The 13,116-nt window shown below is 37.5% G+C and overlaps 1 protein-coding gene across 2 annotated transcripts in view; it reads right to left on the reverse strand.

Moving 5' to 3' along the window:
• Nucleotides 1-13,116, reverse strand: part of LOC129368626 (roundabout homolog 2-like) — an 89,128-nt gene that overhangs the window by 27,132 nt on the left and 48,880 nt on the right. Inside the window, exons 3-11 of one of the 2 annotated variants that reach the window (XM_055043678.1) lie at nt 12,428-12,585; nt 12,080-12,200; nt 11,804-11,942; nt 9,290-9,426; nt 7,837-7,848; nt 7,235-7,359; nt 5,375-5,546; nt 2,547-2,752; nt 492-573 (exon numbers count right to left, since the gene is read on the reverse strand). In XM_055043678.1, the coding sequence (XP_054899653.1) occupies nt 492-573; nt 2,547-2,752; nt 5,375-5,546; nt 7,235-7,359; nt 7,837-7,848; nt 9,290-9,426; nt 11,804-11,942; nt 12,080-12,200; nt 12,428-12,585 (1,152 nt within the window). The remainder of the gene's footprint in view (nt 1-491; nt 574-2,546; nt 2,753-5,374; nt 5,547-7,234; nt 7,360-7,836; nt 7,849-9,289; nt 9,427-11,803; nt 11,943-12,079; nt 12,201-12,427; nt 12,586-13,116) is intronic. The other variant, XM_055043679.1, reaches the window with a different exon arrangement.

Below are 13,116 nucleotides of genomic sequence, written 5' to 3' on the forward strand. Positions count from 1 at the left end.
TAGAAATAGCTGAAAAGTGTGGTGTGCAACTGTTCTAAATTTTACAGTTCTAAATGAACTGTAAAATTGCTATTAAACATATTCTCTACACTCACTATGACAGAAGTTGAAATATTTCACAAAGAAAAAGAGCAAAACTTTAGTCTGTTGATGAGCAAAGCTGGTATTAAACACGCCCCTCCAAACACTTACAACTGGATTTTAATATTGCAGCAAATTGCTCTGCAAAGTACTTGCAAAAGTATTTATATACACTTTTCAGATTTCCTTTTTCAAAAAAATAAAAATAAAAAAATCTAAGAGCCAGGTATTTTCTTTTCATGTTTCAATTATGCATTACATGGTGTTAGGGCTGCCACATAAAATGCCTTTAAAAACAGAGGTTTATGGGTGTAAAGTGTCAAAACGTGATAAAAGTTCAGGGAGTATAAATACGCTTCCAAGGTACTGCAGCAGGGTGTTAGTCTGTCAGATTAGATATTCCCACGGACCTTTGACATCCAAGTAGGCACTCCAAGATGTTTCTCCACTGGAGCTGGTAGCAACACAGGTGTAGAGTCCGGAGTCAGACAGCTATGAAAGCCACATTATGATATTATTAATGATATCATTATTATTCAGCTCATATTTAATGTCCTACATGACAGTCTAATTCCAGCGTTGCAACACAGCATTAAAAAAACAAACAGTTGGAAGACTGCACCGCCGATTAAATCCACCCTATAAATATTTTCCACAGATCCATGTCACACATAATACAGCTTTCAAGTTTGTTCTCTGTCCCTGTGTTCAGCTGAGTGCAACAGCCTTTGTAACTGCGATCCCTGATGGCTTTTACAAGCTCCTGCGTCAGTCTGGGTTTTTGAAGGAGGTTTGCAGCTAGCGCTACAGTAAAAACGCATTAACCTCCCCTGGCCTGCATTTGGCACGGGGAAATCTGTAGAGTGGATAAGTGGAAACTTTACCATTGGCCAATGAAAAAAAAAAAAAAAAAAGAGAGAGAGTTGCCATTAAAAGCTCACATTAATTTTCTTAATTGATTTTTTCCAATAATGGTCACATGCCGTTCCCATAACCATCAAGATTCCTATATCCAGTGCTGACACAGGAAATGTGAAATACAATTTTTTTTTAAAATTCCGGCAACGTTTAGGGAGACTTGCGTTACTCCTCTGCCTCCTTCTCCCAAAAGAAGGAAGAAGTGACGTAAGAATGGCGCTTTAATATGACACTGTGTGCAGCAGATTCTTCATTATACTGCCACCTTCAGGCTCAAGTCACCAGTTCCTGTCCTTGAGTCAAACTGCTGCCTCAGAGATTTAAACCAAAAAGCAGCATTTAACGACTTATAAAAATCAATACTTGCTATTCATCTTTTAAAAGCAAGCTGACTGCACTTGTCCTCTTGAATTACGCTCGGGTGAGATCACCAGACAAACAAACAAATCTCACTTTATTCTTCAAAGTGCAGCATTGGATTTGATGCACAAATACAGCAACGATAATAATCCAGATTTTTTTGTTCTTCTGGTGGCTTTTGATTTTGAATTAAGATAACACTCAAGCTTGTGATAAAGTAAAGCATTTTATATTTTGTTGGGACACATCAGCATTTTTGCTTTGACAGTTTCATGGAGCTTTTAGATTTTGTTGTCAACAGCAGCATTTTTCTGCCACCATGTGCTCCATCCAATCACAAGCACTTTTGAAAGTCTCTATTTTCCAGATGGTTTCGATGGAGGACTTCTGAGATTGTTCCATCTAACAACCCATCTGCTGCATCAGGTTAGAGGATCTGACAGAACCACTTCTGGGTGAAACTTGTTTTCCTGCAATTATGTTTAACACTTCAGGTTTGACAAACTGAAAGGGATGCTTGTGAAAGCACCATGCTCCCCAGCCAAATGCTTTCTATAAAACAGTTTAACCCAGAGTCAGTGAGACTAAGTGATAAGTCATCACTTATAATTTCTGCTTTATAGTAGGGATTTGTCAAAATAAAGGGTGAAATCAAATATCAAGACACACGATCTTGTAATTAAAAAAAAAAAAACACACGACATTTTAGGTATAAAGTCTGACTCTGCGCCGCTTAGTTGCTGTCAGGATATGACCAGCATCTGGTGATATGAACAAGTTAGAAGGTCACTGTAGTTTTAAATCTGAAAAACTGAAATATGTAGAATGATCAAACCTGAACTGGATAATTCTACCCTGAACATATATTCTCTAAAATAAAATTTCAGATTCATCAAAGCTTTCAATGTTCTAGCATTTTGGTTGTAGTAACTATTTTCTTGATATGTGAAGATGAATCAGCATACAATCATCTATATATTGACTAGACTGAGTAGATTTTAATATTACTTTAAGCCATTCATATAGCAAATTTTATCCTGTAGAGATTCTTTACAAAACTGCAAAAGTATGACATTGCAAAGAGGCAAAAGCACAAGCACTGTTTTAAGGGGTGTGAAAAAAACAATAAGTAGTGTCAAAGAAAACATAAGCTACAATTATTTTGGGGAAAATGCACTCTAACCCACCCTTGTGTTCTGGATCTGAAGGCTGCCATGCTCAAGTAAGGAAAACCTTGGGTCTTGTCCAAGCAGATTTGCCCCATTCTTCCTCCAGGTGACTGTCGGCTCTGGATCTCCTGAGGCCTGGCACCGGAGGATGGACACGCCTCCTAGAGCTTGCGTTTGGTTGGATGGGCCCTGCCGGATGATGGGTGGTGGGCGGCCCTTGGAGGCTGATAATAGAAGGCGATTTCAAGCGGTGTTATTCAAATTCTTTCTTTCCACTGTTGTGCAGTTTTCAGAGAGCAAAACAACAGCTTTCTTTTCTAACTACTTGTTACGGTTCTGGAAAAGGTAGCTGACCTTCTCACAAGGTGTTAATTTGCAGCTGCAATAATTACATCAGCAACTGCACTTCCAACATGTTAGCGTCTAGTCTGATGGATTTGTTGTGAGGGGAAGTGACTGTTTTGCACAGCCTTTCTGCATCAGGGTGGTGTACTCATGGCACTGCATCACACACCTTTGAGCTTTAATTACTAGGTGAGGATTAACGATGCTTCACCCGTGGTGCTAATTACCATGGCTTCTTTATAACACCTCTCACACATTCATGCCTGTCCTCCCTCATCCTACTGCATGACTCATGGCTGCACCTTCTTACCCCTGAATTAAAGGTCCCCTCCATTCGCTAGCAAACACAGATAAAACTAAACTCTGAATTAGCATGCCAAGCTGAACAATGGGGCACTTCTTTTAAAGCTTTTTTTTTTTTTAGGGCTTGTTATATCATGCAGGATACAGCCTTTGGACTTTGAAACAGTAATTTCTGGAGTGCCAAATCTCTCTGTTAGCCTCATAACTACCTCTTGCTTCCAATTTCCTCACCACTGTTATCAAGTGAGTCTCCATTCACAGAAGAGTGTACAGCATGCTCCCGAAGTCTTTTCCTTTATCACAAATCCCACAGCACAATGAGCCAGACAGCATTTCAAGCAGGATATCAGGTACAGGTAAGTACAGCAAGATGTTCTAGAAGGGAAGTCATGTGCGACTGTTACAGAAGATTAATGGTTTGGTTTTATGTAGAGAGTTACTTAAAAATGACACTGTGTTGAGAATTTGCTGATGCTGATGTAATATGTTAAAGATTTCAGTCATTTCTGGATAAGAGTGAGACCACAGGTTTCAACTGGAAGAAGGTGGACAGATCTACTGTAATGTGGACACTGTTGCAGACTTCCAGAATAAACATCTGGGAAAAAAATTAAAACAAAAATGGACCTATTGAATTTCCGGTCCATCTACTATTCAAAATCCAACAAAGGTTATGAAATATGGATCGAAAACAAAAAGAATTGATGATGGACGGACAGCTGGATGGATGGAGAGAGATTTTTAAAATTTCTTATCCCTTTTTCTGTGGGAGCAAGCGCATAATTTATTTTTTCAATCATAAGATGGTCTTTGCTAGAAAAGAAGGAACATGTCCACAAAAATATCCTGTCTGTGAAGCAATCCATCATCATCTCATCATCATCCCAAGTGATTGAAGAGCAAACTATGATATTAAAGTCTTGCTCTTTTTCAGGGGCCACTTCTGTATCAAAATGATTCATTTTGTCCAGCTTTAACCACCAAAGTAATAAAATGTTTCTGTCAGAAGTAACTCTCACACCCTAGAATCCTTGTTTTGGCTTTTTCTCACTTAATACCACATATGTGAAGTATTAACACCCGTATTTCTTTCCACATACACATCTCTTTTCTTTTGCATGACGTGATGAAATAAGAGTGGCTTTATGAACGTGCTATTTTTGCTACGAAGATGCTGAACATATGAGTAACTGCACATTTTAATATAGCCAAATTCCATTATTTAATGTTTAAAGTGATTTTGTCAAATGCAAATTGAATTCAGTCATAAATAGTGCATATTTGCATATTTTACAAACTTTTTATCCACATGTAAACCCTGTTGTATGATGCTCCATGTGATAATCTTAAATAATTCCACAAATGGAACTCTGCAAGCTTCCAAAATCCCCCAGGCCTCAAGCCAATGCTCTCTCCATCTCTGTTTACACTCATCTGTCAAAGACGTTTCTCCCATCGCTCCCATTCCACACCTAACATTTTGATATTGAGCCGTCTCCTCTGAGTGACAGAACAGAAGTCATTCTGACTCCAAAAAACCTCCGACAAAAACAAAACACTTCAACAGATGTTAATTGAATAATGTGTGGGCGAAAAAAAAAAAAAAAAAAAGCCATGAAACAAATGAAATGAGGAGAGGGAAACAACTCCCAGCTGCCAGTGGCTGAGCACTTAATACTGACATTAAAGCTTTGATAAAAAAATAAATAATAAAAAAGTGTAAAGTGTCTCTTCACAAAGCAGACATTTTTTTAGTGCTTTAGACTGTTTCTTTCTTTTAATTTATCCATCATAGAGAGTAGGAAGTGAAAAGATGGCTGAGGGTGACTGGCTTTTAGAACTTAAGAGATCTTTTTCAGGAAACTACAAGTGTGGGCAGATGCTGCTGTTCACTGTCAGCCAAGCTGCAAGCTTATGTGTTTGTGTTTCTCATTAAATGAAAGCACCAAAGGGATCACAGGTGAAGCTAGACCAACATCAAACACACACTCCATTTATAATGCAAGTCGCTAGTGCGGTGCTGGAGTTTCATCAATATTGCTGAAGTAGAGAAACCTCAGCCTAATCAGTGGCTCGGGATTGAATTGTGCACTACTCCAGCAGTAGATCGCATATCTAAAAATTAGTGCTCTAAAAGTAGACATTTTCTTTTCCTGTAAATGAGGACGGTGTGCATGTGCTACTGCGTCCTGCCTTACCGTCTGCTACCTCCAGCTGGGCCTTGGCCATGATGCTGCCTGCCACTGTGAGGGCTTGGCAGATGTAGTATCCTGCATCTGAGCGCTGTACAGATGATATGGTCAGCTCTCCATTCACAGACACAGACACTCGGTCGTCCCCCTGTGCTGGTTGGTTGGGAAACAGCAGATCCTACAGAAGCAGACGTTTGGAATAAATATAAATTGAGATTAGAGGTTTTCTTTTCACTAAAGCAAACTTATATTATAAGAAAAAACAAAACAAAACAAAAACATGTATTGACAGATGTCTACTTTATTATGAAAAATTCAGCTCCACTGGCAAACATCAAAGAAAGCCAAGTCATATTACTGAAATATTAAGTTGCATGATTCAGTTTGTCTAGTTAATAGTGTAAAACTGTCACAACCTGTTCATCTATTTAGTTTTTTATTCTGATGTATATTGGTATCAAAGTTCCAGATGTTCTTTAAGACATTATTTTGAAATCCATTTGGATGACATTGGAAACAAAGAAATAATTGCTACAGTCAGAACATGTCTGCATTAGCTGATATTCTAAAATGTTATGTGCAATCTTGTTGAATGAAGGGGTCAATGTTTCTTTTGGTTGGTTAGAATTACAGTTTCTCCCCAAAGTACTGCTCCTGCTGTGATAACCTGCACTTGTGACCGTGAAATTGAGGCATCAGGGCTCTGTGCCTCTGCACCCCAGGCGGACCAACTGATGGACAGGAAAGGACATTAGCCTGCTTTCATTATGTCTAATGACGCTAATGCAGCACATGACATTGTCTCGCAAAGTGAATTGGCTCGTCAGACGGGCGTGGATTGATAATAAATGACCACTTCATTATATATATGTGGAACGGAACCACATTCTGTTCTGACCTGGGTTGATCCTTTTAGCTGAAGCCGCTTTCTTTTTAATCCAAACATTTTAGCTAAAGCGCTAGCTCTTTATGGACGTCAGTTTGTGAAACAAAAGAGAAATGTTCCACATATCTTGACAGCTGAAATCAGTAAGAGTGAGAGGTTTAATGCTTATGTTTTGGTAAGTCTGATTAAAATCATGTCATGTACTTACATAGGTAACATTTGTTAATCTCTTCATTTATGTAATCTATTCTTTTATTTATAGTGTATTCGCCTGGATTTTAAGGCATTTTGTTTCAGCTGTATAGGAAGATAGGATGTCATGGTAAAAAATGCTCCAGCATAACTTTTCTACACCTTTGACCCTCAAGCATTCACAATTTGATCAACAAATAAAATGGTCTGGCACAGATTTTTCCAACCCATGAATGCTGCATATATGATGTATGTATCATATATAAATATATGTGAACATCATAGCATCATTCAGTTTAAATCTATTGAATGAAAACACCTGGTTGACAGAACCTTGCAAGCAGAAGTCGAAATACAATTCAAATTTTCAAATATAAATTACTAAGCAAAACATTTTCTGACCATTTGGTGGTATTAATGTTTCTTTGAAAGGTGATTATAATCAGCTGATATTTGAAATTGCAAAGAAAAGAAATTATGTGGACGTCACAGCAAAAGTGAAGCACTATTAAAGAATAGTATCACAGATAATATGAGTCAAATACTATCAAAGAATAAATCAAATATTATCAAAGAAGGTCCAAAGTTAATATCTTTTACTAAATTTTTTTGTAAAATGCAGGAAAAAAAAGCTGACCCTGTTGACCCTCCACAAACAAAGCATTTATAAGACAAGTCAAAGTCTGTAGAAGACAAGTCCAAGTCAAGCTTTTAAACTTGATAAGTCTAAGTAAAGTATGAAAAATTTATTTTTGTAACTCAAGTGCCAAAAATTTCAATTTGCTCACCTTGCTGCCTTCTCTTTGCCAGAAGACCGTTGGCTGAGGTTTGCCTTCGGTCACACAGGGAAAGGTTGCTGTCCGTCCCTGAGCCACAATCTGGTCCCGAGGTTGCACCACAAAATGAGGTGCCTCTGAGTTTGAAAATGAACAAAAAAAAAAACATAAAAAGGCAATGTATTCTATTAAACGTCTCTTTACTGTTAGACTACATCATGTGTATGTATATCTCTACTAGATGAAGAGCTGCAAGCTAAAGGATTTCATGCACTGGGTGTTTTCTTTTCATTGAACTAGTTCTTATTTGTACTAGTGAAACAAGCCACTGAAATATCATACATTTTCAAACTTCATCTCTATTGCAGTGTCTGAACTACAGCACGTCAATCACACCTGAACCCACACATTGGAAGAATTCAGAATATACATATTAAGTTTTCCAGTGGAAGCCAGAGGTTGATACAGAGCAGATAAGCATGTCTAAAAAAAATACTTGATGACTGTGCTTGTGGAATGCAACAAGAGCTCATGCATACTGAACATGTCTGTGATTGAAAAACAAAAAAAGAAATAAAATAAGCACATGCACAATGGGATCACCTCTTACTTACCAACGGGGCTATCTGGTGACACAACAATGGTGTGGGTGACATTGACACGCAACACAGAGAGAAGGAAAGCAGAGGAGCAGAACAGAGGGACAGGAAAAGAAAGAAATGAAAATCAGAAATGAATGAAATGGAGCTGGGTTTCCATCCATGAAGCTCAGGGACAAGAAGAGTAACTGTCACCAAAGCAGGGGATGGCATGGAGTCTAACCCTCATAGCAATACAAAAAAACCACACTCCAAAATTTATCTTTAAAGAAAATACATGAATACAATTGAAAGATCTGTTTGATAACCAAACAGATATGCAGCATGTGACACAGATCTAGAACAAAGGAGATTTAAAGACCAATAAATAAAATCGAACCAACTGAATAGAGATTTTCAATAATTATATTTAGTATGAGCTGATATGAGACTCCCATGGTAGAAAAAAGCAATGGTTTGAGTGAATCACTGAATTCACACCAAAAATATGCTTTCTGCTGTTAAAATAATATTTTAATAATTTAATTAGTATTACTAATAGTGAAATTAGAGATATATGATTTTTTTTTATCATATCATGCATTTATTTTTTTAAACACATACTTATGTAAACATTTTCTAAATTTAATAGCTGTGTTCAAGTAAGTAAGGCACCAAATATTTTACATTTTGCCATTATGCTTTTCATACATAACACAATAACAAATGGATAATTTAATCCATATCATAAAGTTAATTAGTTACTTTATTATTATGTACCATTTTCTCAGAAAGTCATCCTTAAGAAATAGTTCATTGAATAATTGAAGTTGTTTTGAAATTGTTAACTTTTAGAACTTTTATGTATCTTCATAGAGGGACCCAAACAATGTGTGATTACAGTCACTACATACTATGACTGTCTCAAGCAAATACCTGGGGTCACTGACATTAATGGCTTTTTAAAAATGATTGACATTGGGAATACCTGACAAAACTAATCCAAACTATCAACAAGTCTTATCAAAACATGAGAGTAAACATGTTAGCCTGGCAACTTATCTAGATAGAAAAAAAAAAAAAAAAAGAATAATCTGTGACTTTCTTGAAAGCCTTAGCTGTATGTATGGAGTCAGAAACAAATTATGAATAAAAAAAGAAATATAATGTTTTGCAAGTTTTGAGAGACATGTTGTCACCTTCCTAAAAAGAAATGTCCCAAGGAATTTTTTGATAAAAGTAATTTTGGTAAAATGATAATAATGTAAAAAAAATCACAATCTCTTTTTTGCCAAAAGATGAATTTGGCAAAAATAAATAAATCACTTCAGACAAAAAGTACTTAGGCTATTATTACAGGAAGGTGACAACATTACAAATGTCTTCCAGAAGCTCTTGTTGTGACAAGATACTTGTCGCTTTTCAGGACAAAAATGTCAGGGAATGGTTATGCCCTTTGCCAGATTTTAGGGCTCCAGCAGTTACCCACCTCTGATGGTCAAGTAGGCTGAGGCCTCGGCTTTACCCACACGGTTCTCAGCTACGCACGTAAACGTCCCTTGATCCATGACAGATGCCTTTTTTATCCTCAGCAGGGAGTCCTCTCTGTCATATCTGATGTCGTACCTGGAGAAGAGGCGTTAGACGTTAAACATTACAAGTGTAATACAACTAAAGATTCTAAATCATGTAAATTCAAATTCAAAAGTTATTTCTGTGAAGCAAATCAGCAACATAAATATTGTGGTGTGTTAACTTGTGTGTGTGTGGTGTTTTGCACGGAAGCTCTAAAAAGGAAGTGTCATTTTTTGATAGAATAACAACAGACTTTCTCAGGCAATTGCTAGGGATGGGATGAAAAGAAGAGCAATTAAACTCAGAGATGAAGGCGCAGAAAAATGAAAGGAGCTTTCAGCTAGAATGCTGATTGTTCGCCTATTTCAATATTCATTAAGACCCACAGTCCACACGGTAGTGTGGGTTGTTGTATAGTTCATGAGAGTGTGTGTCTCTCCGACAGAGTGAGAGCGAAGAAGTCTAAGAGAGAGAGAGGGAGGCACAGACAAACAGTCTGACAGTAAGGGAGTGGCACAGTCTGACAAACTGAATGCGATGATTGGGCCGAGCAGTAAAACATAACTAATTCATAGAGATGTTCCATGTATTTGAGTGTATCCATCAGCGAAGCAAACGTGAGACGGCAGCAGCGCAGTTAAGAGTGAAAGAACCATCTCAGCCATCTGAGTTTAGATAAGTGTCTCGAAGGGCCAAGAGACGAAATGAGTAGGGGAACACGGAGTTAGGTCTCCCTCTCTTGGGTCCCCTTTGGCATGAAAGATCTTGTGAAATTGTCTAGCCAGCCATACTGATTCAAAGATGGAAGACAAGTCAGGCAGAGAAATGGTACAGAGGGTGAGAAAAAGTCACATTCGAGAGAGATGTTCCAAAAGGGTGTGGGCAGAATATCGATGCGGGGGATGGGTTGGTGGGGGTAGTTATGGAAGTCCGTCCAGAGTCTGGAGAGGACTCCATTCACAGCGCATCTCTGACCCAAATACATATGTCCCAGGAGGCTGGTAGGTTTTGGAAAAGAATGAAAGAAGTGAAAGGAGGAAAGTGGGGGAAACTGGTTCTAGAAGTAGGACATAGTTTACAGTCAGAGGGTTCAACCTCGGTTGGTTGCCAGTCATAGAGCTGAGTAATAGTCATCTTAATCATATCAGCCACAACATTATTACTAATACCTGCTCAAATAAAAAACATTCACCACTCTGTTGTAGTGGTGCCCAACAGTTTGTAGGAGAATATGAGAAACATGTTAAAGGTAATCAAGAAAGTTAAAATGTGTAGGACAGTGAAAAACAGAATAATAAGGTCTAGTGGAGCAAAATTCTTCAAAGGAGTCAGAAGAAGGAAAATTAGTTAAACGGCAGCTAGGAAACAATTGCTTTGCTGTGTGAAGATGAAGTATGGCGTCCACTTTATATTAAATGCTTGTGTATTACTGAATTTTAATAATGGTATGACAGTATAGCCAGAGATAACAAAGCATCACAGTTTATTCTATGTGCTGCTCCATTGGTTTTATATCCAAAAGTCTTTACCACATCCCTGAACAATAGCAGGATATAACCTGGTCTTTTGTTTCAGTTTTGCTGCTTGTTTTACTTTGTTAGTTTCTGTGACAGGTTCCACCTTCATGAACCCTTTAATTGACCAAATATGTTAGCAAAATCTGTAAAACTAACAGCATAACACAGCACCCTGCCAGCAACTGGCATATGTTTTCAACCAGTTAAATTGCCTTTAAAACATGTCTCAATTTGGTCAACAAAGTGAAAATAATGATTGCAATAGACTTCGATGGTTCATATAGACGGCATGTTTCCATTTAAGATATTCAATTATGCATTGCTATTTCTTTAATGAATTTTCTATTGATTTCCTGAGGCAGGCAGGTAGCATGTGACTATAGTGTGGACCATGCATCAAATAATAAGAAATGTTTCTAACAAGACAGAGAAAAGCACTCAATATTAGGGGGGTGGTCATAATATTATGGCTGGTCAGTGTATTTAATGTTACCCAATGTTACGGATTAACCCCAAAGTCCAACAATGACTTGACATTATTAATCTCCAATCCATCTGTAACAGTGTTTGGTGGTAAATTCTGCAGTAAATTCTGATATCAGTTGTGTGTGTTCTTACACTGTATTGCATCATGCCGTACTGTAGAGGCCTCATGTGGTTTGAATAACACGAGCATCCACACATCATCTCCCAGAGGCACACCCATTTCTCAAACCTTTGTGTGTTATTTGAGCAGAGAATATGCTGCTAATTAAAATGTTTGACATGCATTTTCAAATACTGAATTTTAAGTATCATTCTTTAATTGTCCTAATAGTTAGAAGTGCTTAAATGTTCGTATTTTCACAGCTGCAGTACTCACTGACAAACGTGCTTGTTATGGACGGCACACATTCACTCCCAGCCCTCACCTGCCACGAGAAAGATCCACATCCTCTTTTTTCCAGCGCAGAGCAGGCGGTGGGTCACCATGGACCTGACATCTGAACTCCACACTCTCATCAACTAGAACCACCTGGTTCACGGGGCGCTGCATAAATGCTGGTCTTTCTAAATGAGGATCGCATACAGCGTAGGTGTTAATTAGGCAGAGGGGTTAAATGTTGCTGGTGCATCGAGAGCCAGTGAATATTTCTGGACTTTGCTGGTTTTTAAATTAGGCACCGAGTGTAGAAGAGATTTCCTACCATATACTGAAAGTTGTGCTTTTTCACTATCCCTTTCTCCAACCATGTTAGAGGCCACACACACATATACCCCTGAATCACTCTTCTTAGTATTTGAAATGGTCAGCTTTCCTCCTCGGACCTGAAAAAGACAAAATTAGCAATCCACTTCAAAGTAAACTATGTCAAACTGCAACACATTATTGACATAAATATAAGGTTAACATGTAATTTTTCATTAAATGACAAGATAATTGACATGTTTCTATAATTTTTTTGATTTTTTTTTTTTTGAGATTATCATCATAGCTTCACATTTTATTCTTATTTGTTGTTACCGCTATGTCCTTTATTGGAAAATGAACCCACCATAATCCTGTCATCCTTGAGATCCAGTTGAGTTTTGTCTCTTCGCCAGAATACGGCCGGTTCAGGATGCCCGCGCGGAGGCTGACACTCAAAACTCGCAGTTTCCCCAACCGCCACCACCACGTCCTGCGGGTTCTGACGGAAGTCATCTCGCAATACTAGAATCAAAAGCAGATGTAACACAGAATCATATTACAAATGTAATGATGTATGATTTCTTTAGATATTTGACTTCGTCCAGCTAGTTTGGAAATTAAAGTCACTCTTAGAATAAGTGGTCTTTTCTTTCGTAAGTATTTCACAGTTTTTTACAATAGAGGCCAAGCCCTGGTTGTAGTTTGCAAAGTGCATATAGCTGACAAATAAAAGAAAAACGTAATTCACATCAAGAGAAATATCAAACATGAAACTTTTAAATCCACCTACAGGCTATGTACAAGTTCCTAAAATTTTGATTAAACATTTCAAAATTAAAAGAAAAAAACAAATATTTGACTTAGCTTTACTGGTGAAAGCTTACAATTTTTTTATTTTGTGATGTATATGTTAAAAACAAAAATCAGTAAAGAATTCACCATTAAAAAAAATAAATAAATGAAATCTTCATATTTCAAACAACCACACAAGGTGGCCTCTCCATTTTTTTGAGAAAAATCCCTACAGTTTATTTAACTATAAATTAGATTCCT

This window comes from Poeciliopsis prolifica, unplaced genomic scaffold (genome assembly GCF_027474105.1).
Source record: "Poeciliopsis prolifica strain line A6 unplaced genomic scaffold, Auburn_PproV2 SCAFFOLD019, whole genome shotgun sequence".
Classification (NCBI taxonomy): Eukaryota; Metazoa; Chordata; class Actinopteri; order Cyprinodontiformes; family Poeciliidae; genus Poeciliopsis; species Poeciliopsis prolifica.